This window comes from Acartia tonsa, chromosome 5 (assembly GCF_053477335.1).
Source record: "Acartia tonsa isolate MP-2025a chromosome 5, ASM5347733v1, whole genome shotgun sequence".
Taxonomy (NCBI): Eukaryota; Metazoa; Arthropoda; class Copepoda; order Calanoida; family Acartiidae; genus Acartia; species Acartia tonsa.
In genome coordinates, this window is record NC_137264.1 from 46,582,491 (window position 1) to 46,606,216 (window position 23,726).

At 33.6% G+C, this 23,726-nt stretch overlaps 1 protein-coding gene across 6 annotated transcripts in view; it reads left to right on the forward strand.

The window, feature by feature from the left end:
• Nucleotides 1–20,723, forward strand: part of LOC145319653 (baeyer-Villiger monooxygenase-like) — a 102,896-nt gene extending 82,173 nt beyond the window's left edge. For 3 of the 6 annotated variants that reach the window (XM_080161927.1, XM_080161922.1, XM_080161925.1), the window contains 7 exons: nucleotides 6,861–6,961; nucleotides 7,992–8,085; nucleotides 9,898–9,975; nucleotides 12,451–12,500; nucleotides 17,179–17,242; nucleotides 17,696–17,748; nucleotides 20,252–20,723. In XM_080161927.1, the coding sequence (XP_080018053.1) occupies nucleotides 6,861–6,961; nucleotides 7,992–8,085; nucleotides 9,898–9,975; nucleotides 12,451–12,500; nucleotides 17,179–17,242; nucleotides 17,696–17,748; nucleotides 20,252–20,345 (534 nt within the window). In that variant the 3' untranslated portion in view covers nucleotides 20,346–20,723. Of the gene's footprint in view, nucleotides 1–6,860; nucleotides 6,962–7,359; nucleotides 7,464–7,991; nucleotides 8,086–9,897; nucleotides 9,976–12,450; nucleotides 12,501–16,898; nucleotides 16,960–17,178; nucleotides 17,243–17,695; nucleotides 17,749–20,251 lie in introns of those variants that run through there. The other 3 variants (XM_080161924.1, XM_080161926.1, XM_080161928.1) reach the window with 2 other exon arrangements.
• Nucleotides 20,724–23,726: the final 3,003 nt, after the last annotated feature.

The following is a 23,726-nucleotide window of genomic DNA, read 5'->3' on the forward strand; positions in this document are numbered from 1 at the left end:
TCAAGCCCACGTCCAGAGAATTGTCTCAAATGCCTTATCGTGGTAAACAAATATTAAGGTTTTTCGAACATTTGAGTTTTAAAGATGGTTTAATTATTCTGACTTCACCTATGCGGCTCCAGAAGGAATTTCAATTTATAGAACGGGTAGTGGTACCTATTGGAATGTACAATAAAGTTTTTTTGTTGGCTCATGCGGATGTTACAGCGGGACATAGGGGTTACCTGGAGACTTTGAGCAGGATTAACAGACACTTCATTTTTCCCTATGTGTCTAAATATGTAGCTGCGGCAGTTGCGAATTGTGTCATTTGTTTGAATAGGCGTAAAAAACCGAAACATAATCATAATATAGAATTTTCACCTTTGGCTGGGGAGGCTATGGCAGAGTTGGCCATAGATGCGATAGGTCCTTTGAATGAGTGTGAATATAATGGAGTCATTTGTAAGCATATTTTAATAGTAGTTGACAGTTGTACTAGATATGTGTGGTTGTTTGCTATTGAAGATGTTAAAGCTGAAACAATTATTGAATGTTTGAAGTTTAATTTATTTTCTGTTTGGGGATTGTGCGAGAGAATCAGGACTGATAATGCACAAAGTTTTAAATCGAAAGTTTTTAGGGAAGTTTGTTTAAGGTTGGGTATTGAACAAATTTTTATCCCTCCCAGATCAGCTAATTCTAATTTTAGTGAAAGATACAACCAATCGGTGTATTCGTTTCTTAAGACTGATTTACGTTTTCAAGATGGAGATTGGGCTCATAAACTTAAAGCTACACAATTTTGTATGAACACTTCTTTTAATCAGAGGTTAGGATGTTCCCCGTTTTTCAAGTTTTTCCTACGAAACCCTAAACTTCCGCTTGACGCATTTGATCCTTTAACACGCACGAAGATTAAATATATGAATTTTTCAGAGTTATTGGATTGTCTTGACAGAAATTGGAGAACTGGACAAGAGAGGACTGAGAAGTATTTACAGGTAGAAAATACAGAAAGGATAGGTCGGCCGATAGCTATAAATTCCTATTGTTATATTTATTATGACATCACAACGATTGGTGTAGCTCGTAAACTCTGTTCGTTATGGGTGGGTCCGTGTCTAGTGACAAAAGTAATTTCTGACAGTTTGTTCGAGGTTCAACCCCTAGAAAAGTGTAGATTGAAAGATAAAGGGGTAAGAATTGTGCCAAGGGATAAAATATATGTTATAGAGAGTACTCTAGACTTGACTCCAGATGAAAAGATTGACTTAGTGGTTACAGATGAGTTCTTCTCTGTGGACAATGACTTGAAAATAAACTATGATTTTCCCAATACTTTAAGAAATTTATCTTGTTCAGGCGTTACTGAAGAGGAGAATAGTTGTGGCGCTAGTCCAGAGGTGGTTGGAAGGCGGAAGGATGGACAGGTAACACCAGATTTTTTGGAGAAATCTTTTTTGGGTGTTGGCTTGTCACAGCAAAGGTCAAATGTATCTAAGGATAATGAAAATTTAGATGATTTAGTTGAGGATCTTAGTGATACTTTGGAAAGTACTCATATTTCTGAAAGTGTAGATACGAATGATACGAATGACAAAACTAAGTTAGATTCTACATATTCTACTATTAGTAAAGATAGTGTTTTTCATGGAGATTATTCGACTGATAATAGTTTAATAGACAACAGTTTGGGTGTAGAGGATATTAACATGGAATCTGCTAGAGAATTAGAGTCTCGAATGAGTATTTTAGAGGACACTTTTCCAAAACTTCAGAGTAAAATTGTAAACTTGGAACAAAGAAGGGGAAGTGTTAAACGAGGTAGGGATGTTGAGGAGGATGAATTAGATAGATCGTTAGATAATGCAAAATCGCAAAAAATGTCTGAAACTATTCCTGTGAAAGGTCGTCCTAAAGGTTCTACAAATGAAGTACAATTACTAAAATTGGATGAGGATAGACAAAATAGAGATAAAGATAGATTAGAACGTTATTCTGTAGCAGATGTAGTAACTAGGAACCTCGCAAAATTGATTAAAAAATAATATTTATAATAATTTGTATAATATTTGCAGGAGAAGAGATTACCATGATAACCGTCGGGAGCGTGACGACAAGCGAGGAGGCGGCGGTGGTGACAGACATGACCGGAATAGGCGAGAGGGAGATCGTGGTATGCGAAAGAGGTCACCTGACGCCTGTAGTTCAAAAAGTGGACGTTCTGGACCAATACCTGTGAAGAAATCCAAGGATGATAGAGGAGTCAGGTACTTGGATATTTTGTTATTTGTTGTTGTGATGCAGACCTATTGTTGCATTATTGTTGGTGGTATGTATGCGTCACAGGATCCACGGTTAGCGGCTTATGATTGTTCTCAAATAAGTGCTGTTGAACTTAGATCGGCTGCCTGTTTGCATGATAGGATGGAACCGGTCAGATCTGTGGAATTATTGGGGCTAGCAGAAACTGATTTTATATTGTCGGAGGCTATTAGTTGTGAGGTTAGATTAAAGTTGGAGCGCTGGTTTTGCGGCACTGCGAGTCATGTGCACGTGTTAGACGTGCCACATGAAACACAGGTAGAGTTGAGTATGGATGAATGTAGAAGGGTTTTCCATTCTGGCAAGTATCAGCATGATGGTATTAGTTTTAAAGTGAACATAGATTTGCCAACTGTTCACAGCTTTACGGTTAATGGAACATTGTCACCTTTCGGGGATGTTGGTGGTGAAAACATTCAATGCAAGACACTGGGAGTATACGCGCACAACATGTGGTTCAACTTAGGTTTTGCTATTGGGACTTTGCATATTCTAGTAAAAAATACTCCAGTTTTGATCAAGGGAAATGTTGTTATGGATTATGATAAAAAGACGATTGTGGCGAACTTTGAAGAAAATCATTTGTGGGCAACATCAACTTCACGCTATTTTCCGTATGTAGTACGAAAACTGGCCAGTAATTTTAAGGTAGTTTTTCAAGATACATTCAATTTAACTACGTGGAATGATCAACTTTTTGTTTCTAACTCGGAAAGGAATATTTTAGTTAAAGTTATGGGAACAGAGAAACTTGCTTTGCAGCATCTGGATTTTAATATTTTTGTAACAGAATTGGAGGGTATCAAGTTTTTAGAGGAACCGAAGGCGGCTGTTAGAAGTTATTTTGGGGATTTGTTAAAACAAGAAGCCAGGTTAGATTTGAATGCTATGTTTTTAGCTAGTAGAGAAAGGAATGAGAGGATGATGGAATTTTTTAGTATTTCTAGATGTGCTCAAACAGAAGTTAGATCAAATGTACAGTTGCATCATGGGTTCAGAATTATATACCTGGGAGAGATTGCTAAGTATGAAAAATGTACAGCGGTTGAAATTCCAGTAAAGTTAGGTGTGGATTATGGATGTGCAGTAGGACATTTGTTGGTGGAATATAAAGGTGAAACAGTTGGGATCCAAGAATATAGTAGAATGATTGTTACAGTAGAGGACATAAAACTGTTGAATTGCTCGCAAAGTCCGGTATTTTTGAAGTTGACAGCTAATTTGTTCCTTGGGAATCAGGGGCAGGGACTCGAAATTCTTCACATTGCCAATGAGAAATCTGAACATGTGGGACAAAAAATTTTTCTGAATGATGAAAAGGTGTTTATTGCTGATTTTAATAAGACTATTAGATATCAGGGCTTAGAGGATTTTGAGGATTTCAATGGACAAGCTTCTAAGTTGGATTTTGTTGATCATAAGTTGTCATTTTTCGAACAAGTTACAGGTTCTTGGTTTGGTTTAGAACATTTGTTTAAAGATATACTACCATTGTTTGCTAAGTTTGTATTGATTGTTTTGATGTTGTTGTTAGGTATAATTCCCATGTTGGTAGTTTTGTATTGTTGTTGCTCATGGTGTTATAAAAAAAGATTTACCGAGGAAGAATTTAATGCTAGATTTTAAATTCTTATGCTGAAATTTAATTATATTGTATTTTTGCAGGTTGGTTACGGCGGCAACAATGAATCAAAAGTTATTGAGCAACGAAGAAAATGGTCGCCACAAACAATCTGCGGATGAAGGAAATCAAGTCAAACCTGGTCTACCGGTGTCTGCGTTGGTCAGCAACTCTGCATCTCGGCTGGTGTTGGTAATGTCGCGCGTCGAGCTGCCGACGTTGAGTGTGGGCAGATCGACGAGGAATGTGTTTATGAACAGTGAGGACATGCCACTTGCAGATTTAGTTCGTCTTATTGATAATGAACCCAGGTTTAAATTGAACTTAATAAACATGCTTTCGTTGCAGTTAGAGATGGGGAGATGTATCAACTCAATAGACTGGGCTTTGGACAGGATCCCTATCTTTACCAGCCAGAACTCAAGACACTTAAACCTGATAGCGGCTGGTGAGCATTCTAAAGCTATAAACAGAAAGTTGTACTGGAACGAGACAAACAATTTGAATAAATTGAGTGCAACTATGTTTCTCTCCAAGCTTGTTTGTGAAATGTTACCAAGTTTGGTGTTGCTTGCCAAGATTGAATACCTGGATGGAGATGAGAGAAAAAGCTGCCAAACGTTGGGAGAATTGTTACCCATAATCAAGCATATGGGGGAACTAGATGACTGGCATCAACTTTCCAGAGTTGACGTCATACCTGCAGATGGTCGAATGAGTCTTCAGACGGTGCTGAGAACAGTGGGTAATAGCATTGATGCGCGGTTGAAGACGCAGGTTGCATCAGCTATCCGGCTCCTGGCACATTGGAAAGACGTTGTGAATAAAGTTTCCTTTATTCTGAAACAGATGCCATCCACAACTTTGTTCGATTTACAAAAAGATTGGCTTGAAGGAAAGTCTGAACAGGATTTGAGTGCTAAAGTGTTTATTGACGCTATTCATGTGAATGAATACATGAACCTATCGGTTTTCATTCCACGCATCTTTAACGTGAATTCGGTAAGCTTAATTACCAGTGGAGAGATGCCAGCTGAGATACGTTATGTTAGATTGGATGGACAAAGAGAAATAATTGAAAATCTTGTGAGTGCTACATATACAGGTAGTTTGGTGAACAATAAAGTAGACGGAAGAGTTTTGACCTGGGAAATGCAGATGCGCTGCAAACGTCTCCGTCCGACTCTAGCCAAGCAGACGTTGTTATGTGAGCCAGGTACTACTTTAGAGAATGTAGTAAAGGAACTTAGATTGGAGTTGGATGGAAAAGTTCATACAAGTTTGTTGACAACCAATCTCGAGTGGAAGTTTAATCCTGAACACAAAGTAAATGAGTGGTTTGAGGGTGATTTCAAGTTGGTTACTCGGTTTGGGGGTCCTGTTTGTGTTCAGCAGGATCAGCCTTTGGATCAGAACATTCCTGTTTGTCTGGACCTTGAGTTGTCAGGTCAGCAATGGCGTGTTGATGAACAAGCGATGGAGGAAATGAGGATGGAGCACACGCCTGGAATATTGATGATGCTTGATAAATTCGGGGAGGAGGTTAGTCGTAAGCATCAAAAGATTTTGGATAATCAAGAGGAGGTTGATAGCGTTGCAACCTCGATTTCAGTTGCGGTTAATAGCGGATTTGAAAGATGTTTACATATGCTTGGTGATACTGAGGCAAGGATGCCTCAAGACGGCTTGTGTGATGAGACCGCAAAACTTGGAGTGAATGATGATGAAGCTACCATTCCTATGGACATTGAAGAATCTGGCAAGAAAGGAAGAGCAGCTGGAAAAAGAAAGTAATAATTATAGTTTACTGTGTATTAATTCATATTTTATTTTATTTTTATGTATTAAGTTTTTGTTGAGGCAGTAGTAGTCTCGAAAAGGTTCAATATTAATGCTTTTATAACAATGCATCTCTAATGCCATGTTTTTAAATCTGATGGTTATATGTTAATCAGTGTTTTATATATCATGCATTTATAATAACTATGTTAATCAATGCATTATCAATGTTTGTATGTTAATCAATGCATTATATGTTAATCAATGCATTTTCAATGATTATATGTTAATCAATGTTTTTTTTTAAAAAAAATAATAAAAAGAAAAAAAAACACATAAAGAAAAAAGGAACATATAAAAAACACAAAAGAGTTCTAAGGAACCAAAATATAAAAAAAATATAAAAAAATATATGGCAGGTGTCATACCAGATCAATTATTATCTATTTAATAAGCATTCAATGCTATTTATAATATATTTGATAATTAACATGTAATAAACATATTGTTATATTCAATCTGTAATGTTACAGTTTCGAAATTTATGTTCATGTTAAAGCCAGGGAGAAATGTGATGTATAGTCCCTTTCTTCCTGACTTGAGAGCATTATATGTATTTTGTATATTAGCTTTCAGTTCTTGTGTCACCCGTTTCGGAGCAAGTCTTTGCTCTGCAACTCGGCACGAACCTAAAAGTGAATACTTGCTATTATATTTAATATTATTATTGTATGTTTAACTTGTCTTGAATTAATACACTTTATTAGAATATTTAGCTGTTTATTCTTACTATTGCTACACGTCATTAGGTTGCAACTTTACATGGTGTCGTAAAAATCAGCCATGTGACGTCATAGAAATGAGAAAATGAGAGGAGAAGTGGGAAAGAAAACTCCTAAAAATGAGATGGATAATCCCTTTTTTTATGAAACTTTGTAAAGTTACGTTAGTTTAGGTTATCTTAGGTACAGGGTATCCTTGGAGGGTTAGGACTCCCACAAGGGTAAGGTATGAAGATATAAACTATCATCCTTTTATTTTATTTTAAAAATAAAGGGGGGGGGGGGTCTTTGTTTGCTCGGTACCTTTGAGGGAAAACACCTACAAAGTTCATATCCATAATCATCTAATTATAAAATATTGTTTTGATCAGATTGAAGAGATTACTGAAACCGGGATAAAAACATCAGACGGAGTTAACCACGAAGTTGATGCTATTATTTATGCCATTGGATTTGATCTGCAGAAGAGTGCTAGGAAAAAACACTTGTCATTTAGTTAGTTGTCAATGTTAAAAGGGTTTTTAGAATCATTCTCATGCCAATGCAACTGTAAAAAATCACTAATCAATTGATTTGTCCGTAGCTATAGTTGAAATAGTTATTTATCGCATAGTACTATAGATATCTTTCCGAAGATATTAAAATAAAAAATAATAAAATTAAAACCAGTTTTGTTTGCCCAGAGTGTCTGAAGGCCCAGGCTAAAAAAGCTGAAATTAATTTTATAATTTTTATTTTGATATTCGTGGAAAACTGTCTTTAACACGATGCTACACATGATTTTTCAGCATCGCTGATATTATCACCAGTGGACATTAATCGGCTTCAAATCCATACTGGAAATGGTGTTAATAGCCAAAATGTTTCTAGATTGAAGAAGTGACTGAAACTGGTATAAAAACAGTTGATGGAACTATTCATGAAGTGGATGTTATCATATTTGCTACTGGCTTTGATACACAGAAAAGTGCTAAGTAGATAATTTTGTAAAATTGGCTCCTAAACAAGGATGACAACATCCATGTAAACAACGCTCTAAAACGGATCGACAAACGAATATTAACACTTGTAGAATGTCAGAACGGAATAATCAGAATATAAATGTATAAAAGTAGAAATAAAATTTTCAGCACAGTTTAAGCTTTTATAGATTACTCAAGCTAATAGACATAGAATAAGTTGCTATTGTAACAGGGGAATTTTCAACGTCAATTTAGATTGCTAATAGAGTCAACAAATATTGGTCGACATGATCAGGGAAGGGTATGGGGCAAATCCATAAGGGGAATAAATGGGGAGTATCGTAATATTAGCAAGCTAGGAGAAAAATACTATTAGGGTATGCCAGAATCTCACAAAATATACGTATTCTTTATCAATTTTTGATTGGCCTACAAATGTAATTGCATAAAATTTCTTTGCTTAGTTAAAAAAAACTCTTCAATTAAATGAAAGTTTTATTATTTGTATCAAGAATAAAATAAAAAAGTGTTTTTAAAATGTAGACCCTTCATTCAAATTGGCGTGGATGGGAAGGATATGGCTGAAACCTGGGGAGATACTCCTGGAGCTTACCTGGGTATTGTTCATCAACAGGTACAGATAGATAGATAGTATAGATATAATAATGTGGATGGAAAGGATATGGCTGAAACCTGGGGAGATACTCCTGGAGCTTACCTGGGTATTGTTCATCAACAGGTATACATAGATAGATATAATAATGTGGATGGAAAGGATATGGCTGAAACCTGGGGAGATACTCCTGGAGCTTACCTTTGTATTGTTCATCAACAGGTATAGATAGATAGATAGACAGATAAATAGTTAGATTTAATAATGTGGATGGGAAGGATATGGCTGAAACCTGGGGAGATACTCCTGGAGCTTACCTGGGTATTGTTCATCAGCAGGTATAGATAGATAGGTATACACAGATACATGTATATAATAGATAAAAATATATGTATATAAAAGATATAGACATTCATATAGATATATAGATCAGTGGTGTGCAAAGCACTTTTGTCTAAGGGGGTGGGGGTATTTTGAACATTTTACAAATTTTTTGCCCCCCCCCCACAACAAGAATTTACCTAAAATGTCTTAACTCATATTTATTACCTACCTACATGTGATTCTATCCTCAGTGGAGATACTTGAAATATTTATAAAAGATATGCGTGCAGCATTTTAAACTTAACAAATTCAATTTTATAAACTTCCTGTTCGACTTATTTATTCTATTTGAACTAAATTTAAAATATTCGGGGCAGGTGTATTTTGAAGAATAGGGGCAGACAGCTATTTTTATATTCTTTCGTATGAAATATATTTTATTAACACTACACCAGTAAAGTACCATTCCTTAAAATAGTTAAAACCTTTTGACCTATGAGTAGCTAAATTGTAAAGGAGAACCATACCGTTTCAGCGGTTAGCAAGATTATACGATTCATAAAGACAGACAGACATACACAAACAGATATACATCTTGTTACTTATATATAAGGATTGTTGCTAATTTTTTAGGAAACCTATCTTTATGTTGCTGGATCCAGCATTAATTATGCATTTTTTTAGAATCCTAACTACTTTATGTTGCTACGTTCATCTTTAATTATGGAACCTATTTTAGAATCATTACTAATTTATGTTGCTGGGTCTAGCATTAATAATGTAATTTATTTGATAATTCTAACTACTTTATGTTGCTGGCTCCAGCATTAATTATGGAATTTATTTTAGAATCCTAACTACTTCATGTTGCTGGATCTAGCATTAATTATGGAATTTATTTGATAATTCTAAATACTTTATGTTGCTGGATCCAGCATTAATTATGGAATTTATTTTAGAATCCTAACTACTTAGTGTTGCTGGATCCAGCATTAATTATGGAATTTATTTTAGAATCCTAACTACTTAGTGTTGCTGGATCCAGCATTAATTATGGAATTTATTTTATTATCCCAGCTACTTTATGTTGCTGGATCCAGCATTAATTACGGAATTTATTTTAGAATCCTAACTACTTAGTGTTGCTGGATCCAGCATTATTTATGGAATTTATTTTAGAATCCTATCTACTTCATGTTGCTGGATCCAGCATTAATTATGGAATTTATTTTAGAATCCTAACTACTTTATGTTGCTGGATCCAGCATTAATTATAAAATTTATTTTAGAATTCTAACTACTTTATGTTGCTGGATCCTGCATTAATTATGGAATTTATTTTAGAATCCTAACTACTTTATGTTGCTGGATCCAGCATTAATCATGGAATTTATTTTAGAATCCTAACTACTTTATGTTGCTGGGTCCAGCATTAATAATGTAATTTATTTGATAATTCTAATTACTTTATGTTGCTGGATGCAGCATTAATTATGGAATTTATTTTAGAATCCTAACTACTTTATGTTGCTGGGACCAGGAACTGGTCTGGGACACAACAGTATCATCTACATGATTGAATGCCAGGTAACAATAGATCAGGGATATTTAGGGATAAGACAATGGCCGATAAATTTGTGTAGATGCACAAAAATGATGAACAAAACTATTTATTTAAAGATTAAGTTTTTGAATGAAACGTTTTTGAAACACTTTTTTCATTCGTTGGCGAAAACATTTTGGGTACTTTTCTTAAATCTTTATTGATTAGAATAAAATTTTGTTTATCATGATTTGATAAATTTATCATCCATTGTCTTATACCTTAAGATTTCTAGAATAGATTGAGAAATATAAAAGTAACATGACCTGTGTCTGTCTGTACCAAAGGATCTCGCTTACAGCTAAACCTATAATAGTATTATAATAGTAAAAAGATATATAGGTAAATAGATATATTAACATGATGTATAGATACAACAAACTCATTATAATGTAATTAAAGAATTATAAATACTACAAAAAGCTTTCCCCTAAAGTGCCTTGCAATCACATAAACCATCTATGGTTAATTTTTAATACATTAAAATCAAAGGAAGGAGGCAGTTTTTCATCAAATCAAATCAAATCAAATTTATTGTTAACCACACAGATCCAACATTCCACTGATCTTGGACAATTTTCCGCCATCAGAGCATAAATAATTAAATATCATATACATTATATATTTATAATTACATTTTAAAACATGATGGTTTATTTTTATTACCCATCCATATATCATTATAATTGTTTAAAAACATTGTGATTAATAATAAATTTTGCGGATAATGCCCTGTCAAGATAACCAGGTGCAGAAGCTTAGCCCTAAGGCTGGTGCACGCCCTTGATGGTGCTAGGGCGCTATCGCTGGCCAATTATCCTGACTATTACTTGATTTGATTGTTCGCTGTTATCAATCAATAAAAATCCGCTGTTGTGCTTTTAGCAAGATCCCTATACCCCCAGCTTTCTCGGTCAACCGCCGTCTTCGGATATCCCCTTACCGCCGTGAAACGTCACCAGATGCATACTAAAAAAACAGGTTAATACAATTTATTGGTCCTAAGACCAATAAAATAAAGTTATCAGGAGAAAGAACGATCACCAGGCCGAACGAAACCGTTTTTTATGATATTACAAGCGTAGTTCCGGATAAAAAATTCTAAGAATAAAACTTCAACATAAGAATAATTCATTCCGAAAACTTACAATCAATTTTCAATTTTCCGACATGTGCTCGTGTTTTACCCTAGGTTAGGTTTTTTTTGGTTAAAATTAATCCCTTCTCTCATTTATAGAAGCTGAGTTAATCCCATTTACCCAACAGCGTTACTGACTACTGACGAACAGACAAAGTGATTTTAAAATTATCAAAAAGTTTTGGAATTAGGGTTTTCTGTGTTTGCTAGGCACTTAAAGGAAAATCCCCAAAAACTTCTTTACAAAAAAGTTTGTGTACTAGATATTTTTGGGAAAAGTTTAAAGAAAACTCTTCTTCCTTCATCCTTATACTAAAGTAACAGGATGTTTGTCTGTCCGTGTACACCCGAGGGATCTCGCTAACCGCTAAACCGATCGGGTTCTTCTTAACAGGGTAGATTCTCATATGTCCTGGGAAGGTTTTTAACTATTTTGGGGGAGGGTACTACCACCCTCCCAAAAGAAATGACAAAAAAATTGAAAATTTTCTTAAAATCTGGGAGACTTCAGCGTCAAATAAGGTGGTATCGTACATAAAAAATTAACTTTAACAAACAAAAACATTTAAAGTGCCACTAGAGGCCTCTAGGGGCGTAGCCGCTAGTGTAAATTAAAGTATTAATTGTTTTTGAATAATATTTGACATTTATACTTACATTTAATTTAAATGTTTGATTTATATTATCACTAGCGGCCCCATGAGGTAATTTAAAAAAATTAAAACCACCACAGGACCAGTAGGTATATACCCTGAAGAGTATAATCTGATCGGTTCAGTGGTTACTGAGATCTTAAGGGACAGACGGACAGACAGACAGACAGACTGACAGACATCAAGCTACTTTGTATTAAAAAAGTAAAAAAGATGTGTATGTTACATAAAATTGTTGTTTAAAAAGGGTCAAATAGCTGATCTAGGCATGATAGAATTGTCCTTTGAATTCAAACGGTATTCTGTATTTACGCAATTTATACAATTTGGTTATAAATTCTTCTATTTAAGTTCTGCATTACACTCTGCAAGTTCGTTTGTCCTATCGTCACATTTTAAAGCTTGCTTTTATGGATGTTGTCATCCTTTTTAGAATATTCGTATATTTATATTAAAATGGATATATTTTACTTGGATCTTACGCTAGATTATCATGTACTCTAATAAAGTGAAACTCGTATTCTGCTAAAATAACGATACCCCTTTCCTCTTCTGGATGAATGAACTGACCAATGAATTATGTCCATGTTAGCAACCTAAATGTTTCCTCTGTCGTAATATCCACACATATTCTAAATCCAAGGATATTAATTATTAAAATATTTTAGGCCAACTATACCATTGATGCCATCAAAAAGTTTGTCAAGTCTGGAGCCAGGTAAATTTTAACAAGTTATTTCCATGGTTAATAACAGCCTTAGAATCACAGCAGGAGTTTTAGTCTTATTTACACTGTTATAGTGACGTAATTTTGCTGTTTTTGTTGACTATGAGAAGCAATTTTGATTCCATCTTTTTATTAAATAATGCTCATTCAATACTACTAATTTTTAGCAGTGATAAGTTGTTAGTCTTTTTTCCTGTCAATATGATGACAAAGATCTCTTCAACTGCTGGACATTATTGCACATAAAATTTTTAGTATTTTCTTTAAGGAGGGGAGTGATACCAAATTTTTTAAAACCACGTTATGTTATTAGTTGGCTTAAAAACTTTTGGTACTTTTCATGAATTTTGATTGGTTGGTTCAAAATAAGTAGTATCCAAACTTTTAAACAGTAATTGAACTGTGCAGAAGGGGTAATTTTGTTTATTATCAACGAGGATGTATATCATTTTATAGCTCAGTGGAAATTTCTAAAACTTTAATTTTTTTCCGTTGTTTTGAACTGAAGTCATTTGTATTAATTAAACAAACTTAGAAATTAGTGTCACACAAAAGAATTGCAAAAAGTATGGGGGGGGGGGGGGTGGTTTGAAACTTTTTTTAAAGCGAAGCTACAAAACAAGGCTTGTATGGTTGTCTTTTCTTTTATCTTTAATGTAATTTGACATAATTTTTGATAACGTTTATGTGTCCGCTGCGATCTTGAATACTGCCGGATTTAGATTTCATAATTTTTTTTATTAGTACTGGTTTTATGCTATTTTCGCTTTCGAACCCAGAAGATATAGCCCCGAGAATCAGTTTTATTTTCAGAGAATCTATTTTATCAATAAATATTTGTCCTTAGCTTAACCCTTTTAAATTCATGAAGGGGGAAAATAATTTTCTCGTATTCATTTGAATCCGGTGGATAGGAACCGGTTCTCATGAATACGAAAAAAACTATGTCTAGCATCGTATTATATCCAGTTTTCTACGAATATAGAAATGTACAATCATAAGATTAAAACTAGTTTTTTTAGCCGGTGCCTTTGGCACCACGGGGCTAAAAAAACTAGTTTTAATCTTATAATTGTACATTCTATATCCGCGGAAAGCCGTTTATAATACGATGCGAGAAATAACTATTAAAGGATTAAATTATTTCTATAAATGAAAGTAAAACAATTACCTAGAAATGACATTGCTTTATTTTTAACTAGTTACTTAATCCTAAGCCTCTAATGGAGGTTTATGGAGTTCAGGACAATAGCTTCAAACCACCCTGAGATATTTATAAAGCTTACCCGAAAAGTACATCCAGTTTGAACCAGCAAATATTGATATTTTTAGCTGTGATATTTCAACATTATCATCCTTGTTATTATTGTTTCTTTTGGACTCTGATTTAATTTATCAAATTTTAGGGAGAGAGGTGACATTGGGCTGTTTATTACACTAGTCCCCATAGTTTTTAATAACGTTTCCTTATTCGTTTGCTTAACAACTTTGGAGACCTTTATTGACCTTTGATTGGTTGGTTCATTAAGTTAAGTGTCCAATCGTTTCAACCACTGATTGTAATCTACATCAGGGTTAATTTTATTTATCATTATTTGGCCTTTACATCAATTTATCGGTCATTTTCCTATCCCTTTTAATCCCTGGATTTAATATCAAAGTTGTTTTGGAAAATTAATTAAAAGTCAGTATTATTAAGTAACCTGGCTTCAACTTATTTTTCATTTTCTTAAAAGTTTCTTTTATGCAACTGGATGGTTTCCGAGGTTTTTACATACACACTTACCAAATCAAGCTTCTATGAAAGAATATCAACTACATGGCTTTTTAGGGGTACTTTTAAGAATGGATTGCCTCTTCCCTCCACTTTCAAGTTTTATAATGGAAAAGTAAATCACATATTTAGGTATTCGCCTCTTAAGGGACTTTTTGCCGTGTTTTCACAGTATCTGTTCTCCTATTTCTAGCCCCGCGTGGCAATCATTAACATTTACCTAACCTAAAATAACTGATTAAAAGCTACTGTGTAAATTCGACGAAACTCCTCTTAAGAGGCGATTTTACAAAACCGACAATGCCCAATTATTCTAATCAAACTTATGTCCTTTGTCTAACTTTAGATTTGCTTGAAATACTAAGGGTTTAATCATACTTTTCATTATTATTATGGCCTTTTTATTTCTATGCGTCAGTCATGTATTACAACTTAAAATATGGGGTAAGAAAGTGTGATATTTAAAAAAAAATATAGAATGTCTAATTACTCAACCCAGGGATCTAAAGGGATAAGACAATGGCCGATAAATTGATGTACTTCTCCAATGATGATACACAAAGTTACTCTTTCTGTAGAATAAAATTAGTGGTTGAAACATTTGAACAGTCAAGTTAATAAACCAACCTATCAGAAGTCCTCAAAGATGTTAAGCCAACTAATAAGAAAGCATTATTATAGGACTTTGGGGACTATTGAAATAAACAGCCCATTGTACCCTCAACTTCTATCCTCTTTGGACCAATAGGATCATAGAATAGGAACAATCTGTCTATATTATTGTTCACTTTTTGGGTACTTTTTACCTTTCATTTGTGCAATAAGTCAACTACAGTGTTTTTTTTTTAGGAGAACTTTTTTTAATGCAATTGTTTTTCCCCACTTATAGTTATCAGAATTTAATGATTAACAGCTTATTTTATTCCTTTTTATAACTATTTATAGAACCTTAAAAAAATATTTCAGTTTTTATCAAAAAAGTACAGTAAAATCAAAAATTTAAAACCTGGGTGTCAACATCTAAAAATGGTTTTAGCCTATTTTTCTCATGCTCAAATCTTCTACCCTTTGCAAGAATGGCTGAAAAACGCTTCAAAGTTAAGATACAGAATTAAAAATTTATACAGATATTTTTGGAGACATGTACTATAACATATCTAAGTTTGAAGGCCATATCTCAAACAGGGAGGGAGTACTGGCCCCCCAAAGTTGACTACTGAAAATCTAATTTTTTTTTCTTGCAAAAGATAGAAGATTTGAGCTTAAGAAAAAACCGCTAAAACCATTTTTAGATGTTTACACCTAAGTTTTTAATTTTTTATTTTATTGTACTTTTTAAATAAAAACTGAAATATTTTTTGATGTTCTATAAATGGTTATATAAAAACGAAGAAAATGAGCTGTAAGTGGGGTAAAATTGCTTTCAAAAAAGTTCTCATAAAAAAACACACTGTATAAATAGTTGATTTTTATGATTAATCTTCTCTTGAAAAATTTCGTCTGCTAAAAATTCCTTATTTAGTTGGAAGTTTCTTTCGATTGACTATCAAATGTAATATATCTATTGTATGACATGGTATGAATTATTAAGGAGTATGGCAGTCAAGGAATCTGTAACAACTACTTATCTGGATTAACTATCTAGTGTAATATATCTATTGTATAACAAGGTATGATTTATTAAGGAGTATGGCAGTCAAGGAATCTGTAACTACTTCATATCTGTACTAACTATTAGGGTTGGGCCGGATACTTTTTTGGCCGGATACCGGATACCGGATATCCGGCTGATTTTAAATGCCGGATATCCGGTAACCGGCCGGATATCCGGCCAACGCCGGATATCCGGCAAATATCCGGTTATCCGGCCAAATTACCGGATATCCGGCCGGATAACCGGCCAAATTACCAGATATAAAAGTAGTAAAAAAATTTTTTTTCTCAGAAATATACATAAATCTACATAAAGTTAAACTTATTCAGAAAAAATGTTCTTCTAGCTTCAATAATAAGAAAATTATAGCCATTTAAGATTTTAAAAAGCAGAGATTTTTGGTGTAAAGTATAAAAATTATAGAGTCGGATATCCGGCCGGATAGTTTCAATATCCGGTATCCGGCCGGATATTGAAAATGGCCGGATATCCGGCCGGATATCCGGCCACACCGGATATCCGGCCCAACCCTACTAACTATCTAGTGTAATATATCTATTGTATAGTATGGTATGAATTATTAAGGATTATGGCAGTCAAGGAATCTGTAACTACTTCATATCTGGACTAACTATCTAGTGTAATATATCTATTGTATAGTATGGTATGAATTATTAAGGAGCATGGCAGTCAAGGAATCTGTAACTACTTCATATCTGGACTAACTATCTAGTGTAATATATCTATTGTATAGTATGGTATGAATTATTAAGGATTATGGCAGTCAAGGAATCTGTAACTACTTCATATCTGGACTAACTATCTAGTGTAATATATCTATTGTATAATATGGTATGAATTATTAAGGAGTATAGCAGTCAAGGAATCTGTAACTAGTTCTTATCTGGACTAACTATCTAGTGTAATATATCTATTGTATAATATGGTATGAATTATTAAGGAGTATGGCAGTCAAGGAATCTGTAACTAGTTCTTACCTGGACTAACTATCTAGTGTAATATATCTATTGTATAACAAGGTATGAATTATTAAGGAGTATGGCAGTCAAGGAATCTGTAACAACTTTTTACCTGGAATAACTATCTAGTGTAATATATCTATTTATAACATGGTATGAATTATTAAGGAGTATGGCAGTCAAGAAATCTGTAACTACTTTTTACCTGGACTAACTATCGAGTGTAATATATCTATTTATAACATGTTATGAATTATTAAGGAGTATGGCAGTCAAGGAATCTGTAACTAGTTCATATCTGGATTGGTGTCAAGAAAATATGAAGGTATTTCCTAAATATCTTTCTATCTATCTATCTTTCTATATATTCATGTGACTACCTATATTTTCTATATATCTACCTAATCTTTTTATTTATTAAACTATACTTTCCATATATTTTCTTAAAATTTCTATATATCTATCTACACTAGCCGCTTCGACCCTAGCCTCAAACCTATTTTTGTATTTTAGATTTAAAATAAATAAAAATACTTTTTTTGGGGAGGGAAACTTTTTTTTGTGGGAGGAGTTAGTCTACCTCCCCCTTTATTGTTTTTAGTTTAATTTTTTTTTTGGAGGGGGGGGATTTTTTAGTTTTGTTGGGGATTTGGCGTGTCTTACCAACTAAGAAAATACTTTCTATCTTTTTATCTATTTACATATTTTCTATCTATCTACCTATATTTTCTATTTATCTTCTAATATTGATACAAACAACTAGATATTCTATGTTCAGGGGAAAGTGTTTGCCAACAACAATTCTTGTGTTGGTTGGTACAGAAATGACAGGTAGAGTATTCAAATTATCTATCTATCTATTCATTTATCGTTAAGACTATCTACATTTCGGTGCTTTCACATAAAGTGCTTGTTGGTCACTGATAACTTACCCTCTTAATTTCTAAGTAAATTGAAACTTAGGGTTGTTGGGGTTAGTTTTATCCTAACCTTTGCACTGGGCCCCAACCCTGTGGGGCTAACCAGTACTCAACCTAAACTAGTGATGGCAACCCGTCAAATTTTTGGGCCGGATTCAGATTCCGGATTCTTATAAGAATCCGTCAAAAATAATGGTGAATTCCTTGCGGATTCTGGATTCTTTTTTTTGGCGGATTCCGGATTCTAGCAGTATTTTAAAAGGATTTAAAAAAAATTAAGTCCTACATATGTCCTAAAAATTAATGTTCTTGGTGTTCTTTATAATTCACTTTTGATAATCGAACCATATTTTAAAAGATTTTATATGTAATGAAGATAATCTTTGCCTTCAAAAAGGGAGAGTTGAAAGAAAAAACTCAAGACGCTAATGTTAGCCTACCAATTAAGAATTCGGAATCCGCTATTAAAAAACGGATTCCGGATCCGGATTCAGATTCCAAAATTGGCCCAAAAATTGGGCGGATTCCGGATCCGGATTGCCAACCCTAAACTAATCTGACCAAAAGTAATAAACAAGCAAACACTATCTACAGTGTCCCCATATTTTCTATTCAGCCTACCCTACAAAAACACACATGTGTTATCTACCCAAGGGGCGTCCAACCTTTTTTTTTTTGGGGGGGGGGGTAAAAAATTTTAAAGGGAGGGGGGGTGGTAAATACCCCCTCCTAAATGGTTAGAGTTAAATTTTAAATTTTAAATTTAATCCCCACTTTACCCCCCTTGGACATCTATGATCTATCCTTTAAAAAATTTAATAACTGAAGGAATCTTAATTGACATCCGAATAATGTTAAAATCTAATAATCCAATTCGTGGCCTGATTCTGTTAACTTTAAACTATCTATTTTTTAATTGTCAATCTATCTATCTATGATATCATCTATCTCTCTTTTTAACTCTTCATCATTCTAACTTTTGTGTCAGAACCTAAATAGGGACATAGTGCATTTCATTACCCTAGGTTAGGTAACTTCATTTCACTTTTCAATCCAATCTAAAATGCAGCCGTTTTTGAGAAAATTAGATTTGAAAATTTCAAGTTCATTTTTTATCCACTAGGAGTTACCGCATAATCATGACAAGAAAAGCAAAGATTATTTATTTAAAATTTTGAACAAGTTTGCTTTTATAAAGTTCTTCATAAAACCACTCCTGAAGTGAGTTAATTAATATCTTTTTTATTAGTTGCTTTGCTAAGGTCACCGAAAGTCAGCCTTAAATAAATCATATATAGAGAGGTTTTATGACAGACTTTATAAAAGCAAAGTTGTTCAAAAATTTAAATAAATAACCTTTGCATTTCTTGTCATGATTATGCGGTAACTCCTAGCGGATGAAAATTGAACTTGAAATTTTCAAATTTAATTTTCTCAAAAACGGCTGCATTTTAGATTTTATTGTAAAGTGAAATTGAGTTACCTATCCTAGGGTAATGAAATGCACTATGTCGCAATCTAGGTTCTGACACAAAAGTCAAAGCACCTTTATACGCACTGTGAACTATACCTCTTTCTAACGTGAGGGGACAAAGTGGCTGAAAAAAAATTCTAACGTCCTAAAATGATTAATGAGGACAGGAGGAGTGGGAAAGAAAACCCATAAAAAAAAGAGATGAATAGTCCCTCATTTTTATGACGACACATGCTGATTTTTTGAGTGACTTTGCCCCTTCACCTTTCTAACTATCTATCATTCTAACTATCTATCTTTCTAACTATCTATTTTTCTAACTATCTATCTTTCTAACTATCTATCTTTCTAACTGTATATTTCTACTGATCGATCTTTCTGACTATCTATCTATATATAACTATGCCTCTAACTATCTATCTTTCTAGATATCTATCCTTCTACTTATCTTTCTATCTAACTATCAAATATCTTTCTAACTAGAAAACAATATTAAATTTTCGGATCTACTGCAGTTCACGGTAAAATATTGCTGGTAACGAATATTGCCAAAAATCTATGCATTTTAAAGGCTGCTAGCTGCAAAACGGCTGAACTTACAGATCATACGCACACACCATTTTAAGCGGTATAAGAAGGCCTACAAATAATCTGAAATAGCCAAGATCCAATGATGCACAGGGAATGCTTCACTGAGGAAAAAACGCGTAAAATACGCCTTTTTCGCGCATTTCATTGCACTGCGAGATAATTATGCATTATTAATTTATCGCTATTCCAGATTATTTGTAGACCTTATATGCTGCTTAAAACAGTGTGCGGGCATGATCTTCACGTTCAGCCGTTTGGCAGCTAGCAGCCTTCAAAATTTATAGATTTTTGGCAACATTCGTTACCAACAATATTTTACCGTGAACTGCAGTAGATCCAAATTTTCTAGGGGCATAAATTGGACTCTTTGGCCCTTGGACTTGGTAACCTATTGGTGGATGACACTCAAATGTAATCTTGAAGATTATAGCCTTAAATATTGATTAAAATAAGAAACCTTTTATAGTGCCTATTAAAAACTTGACGACTTAGAATACAAATAATCAATGATCAAGGCCGATACACAGACTAAATTACTAATGGCAGGCCATTTTACATTTCAAGTGACCAATGATAGGCCAGTTTGCCGTCATTTGTTAAAGGCACTTTAAAAAGCTTCTTTAAATAGTAGTATAACATTTTTTTAAATTTTGGAAATGACCTTTGAAACTTAAACATTTCATTAAAAAAAAATATGTAATAAATTAATAATTATTTTTTTGAAAAAGTCTTTTTTTTAACTCATTATTTGATATAAATATTTGTATATTACATTTTTCGAAATATAGTAATTTTTTACTAAATAAATTTGGATTAGGTCATACTTTTTGTTTTGAATATAAAAAAATGTGTGTCAAAATACCTTATCAAATTTATAGATGAATTAAAGTAAAGATGGTTATTCTGTTAATAAAATCGAAACTTAGTCTTGTCTACCAAGACTTAAGACAAGACAAAGCCCAAATTGTGTTAAAATTGTGTAAAAAATGATCCATGTGCCGTAGATATTATCTATCTCTTTTCTTAGGGTTTTTTTCCTCACTTTTTCTCTCATTTACCTCATTTTATTACGTCACATGGATCATTTTTGACATAATTTTAACACAATTTGGGCTTTGTCTTTAGACAAAGCAAAGTTTAGATTTTATTAACAGAATAAGTCTTGGTAGGTTGTAACTCATTCCAAAAAAACAACGAAGCCTAATCTGTCCCACTTTTGAGCAAGACGATTCCTATATGACGTCATATAAAGGGAAAAGAAAAAGGGAAGGGGGGGGGAAGAAAATCTCTTCAAAAGAGATGGGAATCTTCTTGCTCAAAAGTGGGACAGATTGGACTTCGTCCAAAAAAACGAAAGCAGGTGCTTTCCCTCAATGTGTTCAGCAACCCCCCTTAGTTTTAAAATAATTTTAAAATAAGAGTTCTGCCTAAACCCTCTGGGAGTTCTAGCCCTGCTAGTCATATACCTGCGGTGCCCTAACCATTTGAGGCTACTTTGTACATAATGAAACCTATAAGAATTAACAGCCCCTGTCTTTGGTAGGGGGGTTTCTCTGGTCGCAAGAAAACAAAAACAAAAAAGAATTCAAGGAAAACGTGAAAGTCAGGTATGAAGACTATGGCACATAAAATCTATAAGATTTAAGTCAAGGCTTTTTCATAATGCATGCAAAAGGTTTAAGAAATAGTGGAAAGTAAAAAACACTACCCGAAAAAAAATTCTTTTTTAACTGGAGACATTTTATACCTTATCCCTGTTATAAAAAGGTTTCGCCATTAAGTCCACTAAAACATGAAACATCCATTGGCCAAAAATTTAGATACTGCAGATCTCCCAGGGAGGGTGGGAACTGTTCATTATACTAGTTTCCAAAGTTTTACAAACATCTGTTCTTTAAAACTTTGGGTTCTTTTATGAAATATGATTGGTTGGGTCATTAACTAGCAGTGTACAAACATTTATATCAGTGTACACACATTTATATCTACAGAAGGGGTAATTGTATTTCTCGTATTCATTCGAATCCGGTGGATAGGAACCGGTTCTCATCTATACGAAAAAAACTATGTCTAGCATCGTATTATATCCAGCTTTCTACGAATATAAAGATGTACAATCATAAGATTAAAACTAGCTTTTTTAGCCGGTGCCTTCGGCACCTCGGGGCTAAAAAAACTGGTTTTAATCTTATAATTGTCCATTCTATATCCGCGGAAAGCCGTTTATAATACGATGCGAGAAATAACTATTATCTTTGTTGGTGTAGTACATAAATTTATCGTCCATTGTCTTATCTCTGAGATTTCCTAAGATAATCTGAAATCTAATATCTATCAACTTTCTGTTAAACTTGTGTGCTGGTGTTATATATCAACATGGGACTGCAGGGAACTAAAGGGATAAGACAATAATATAAAACTGAAACAATTTGACTCATTATTATATAATTTTTGTATGATTTCTTACCAATAGTCTTTTCTAACACAGGGGTTTTAAGGGATAAGTTAATGAACAATAAATTGATGTACATCCCTAGTGATTATAAACAAACATTACCCCTTCTTTTGAGTGAAATTATTGGTTGAAAGTATTAGACACAACTCGTTTAGAAACAACATATTACTATGCAATAAAAGAACCTGAAGTTGTTAAGCTAACGAGTAAGATAACGTGGTTATAAAACTTTATGGACAATTGTGATTTACAGTCCTTTCCATATCTAACATTTAACTAGACTTTAATTAAGAAGGGGAAATAAGGAAAATAATCACAATAATCCTTAAGAAACTATAGACAAACAGTCAGGCAGCTTTTTGGAGTTTTTAGTTTTTTGTTAATTGTTGAAAAATATAATCCTTATTAGTAGCGAAGCTACTCTATTATCGAAATGTCCGTCCGTCTGTCAGAGACAGAGTGGGGTAAACGTGATTTTCTCGGCCCCTTTTTAAGATAGAAACCTGTAATTTTCAGGGATTAAATATGTTGACATTCTTTATATTTTTTACAAAGTTTCATTAAGATTCGTCAATTAATTGAGGTGCTAGATCGATTCCTACATTTTTAAGTTTTCATGAATATCTCAACTCCTATTCAAGATAGACAGCTGATGTATTTAGAGATTAAATAAGTTAACAGTATACATATCTCCACAAAGTTTCATTAAGATTTGTTTATTTGTTGAGGTGCTAGATCGATTCCTAGATTTTCACGTTATAAATCTTAAAAGGTTTCGTGACTTTTCAGTTGAATGTTCTTTTTTATGAAGCTGTTCTATAGTTCATTTTTTTCCGGATATCCATCATAAATTTTTGAGCTTGGCTACTTATGGATGTTGTCATCCTTGTATAAATGTAAAGGATGTCTTTCTATAATTTCTGAAAAGTTCTTCAATTTAAACCATGATATACGTTTAATCTCTATGTTCCACTTTATTCAACACCAGCGGCTACGCCCCTAGAGGCCTCTAGGGCCCTTTAAGGGGGGGGGGGAAGTCTACTCCCCCACTTTCAGTTGTAGTTTTAAAAATAAAAAAAAATGATGGGGGTCATTTTTTTCTAAGGGCGATTTCTCTTGGGAGGATAGTAGCAACCTCCCCTAAAATAGTTGAAAACCTTCCCAGGACCTGTGAGAAGCTACCCGGTAAAGGAGAACCATATCGGTTCAGTGGGTGGCGAGATCTTTCGATTTACACACAGACAGACATAGAATCTGTTACTTTTTAAAAGAGATTTTACGATATTTATCTGTGTTCTATTCTGCATTATTCTATGAAAATATGCCATGTGGATAATTACAAAATATTAGCCTTTTCTTCTATAGTTGA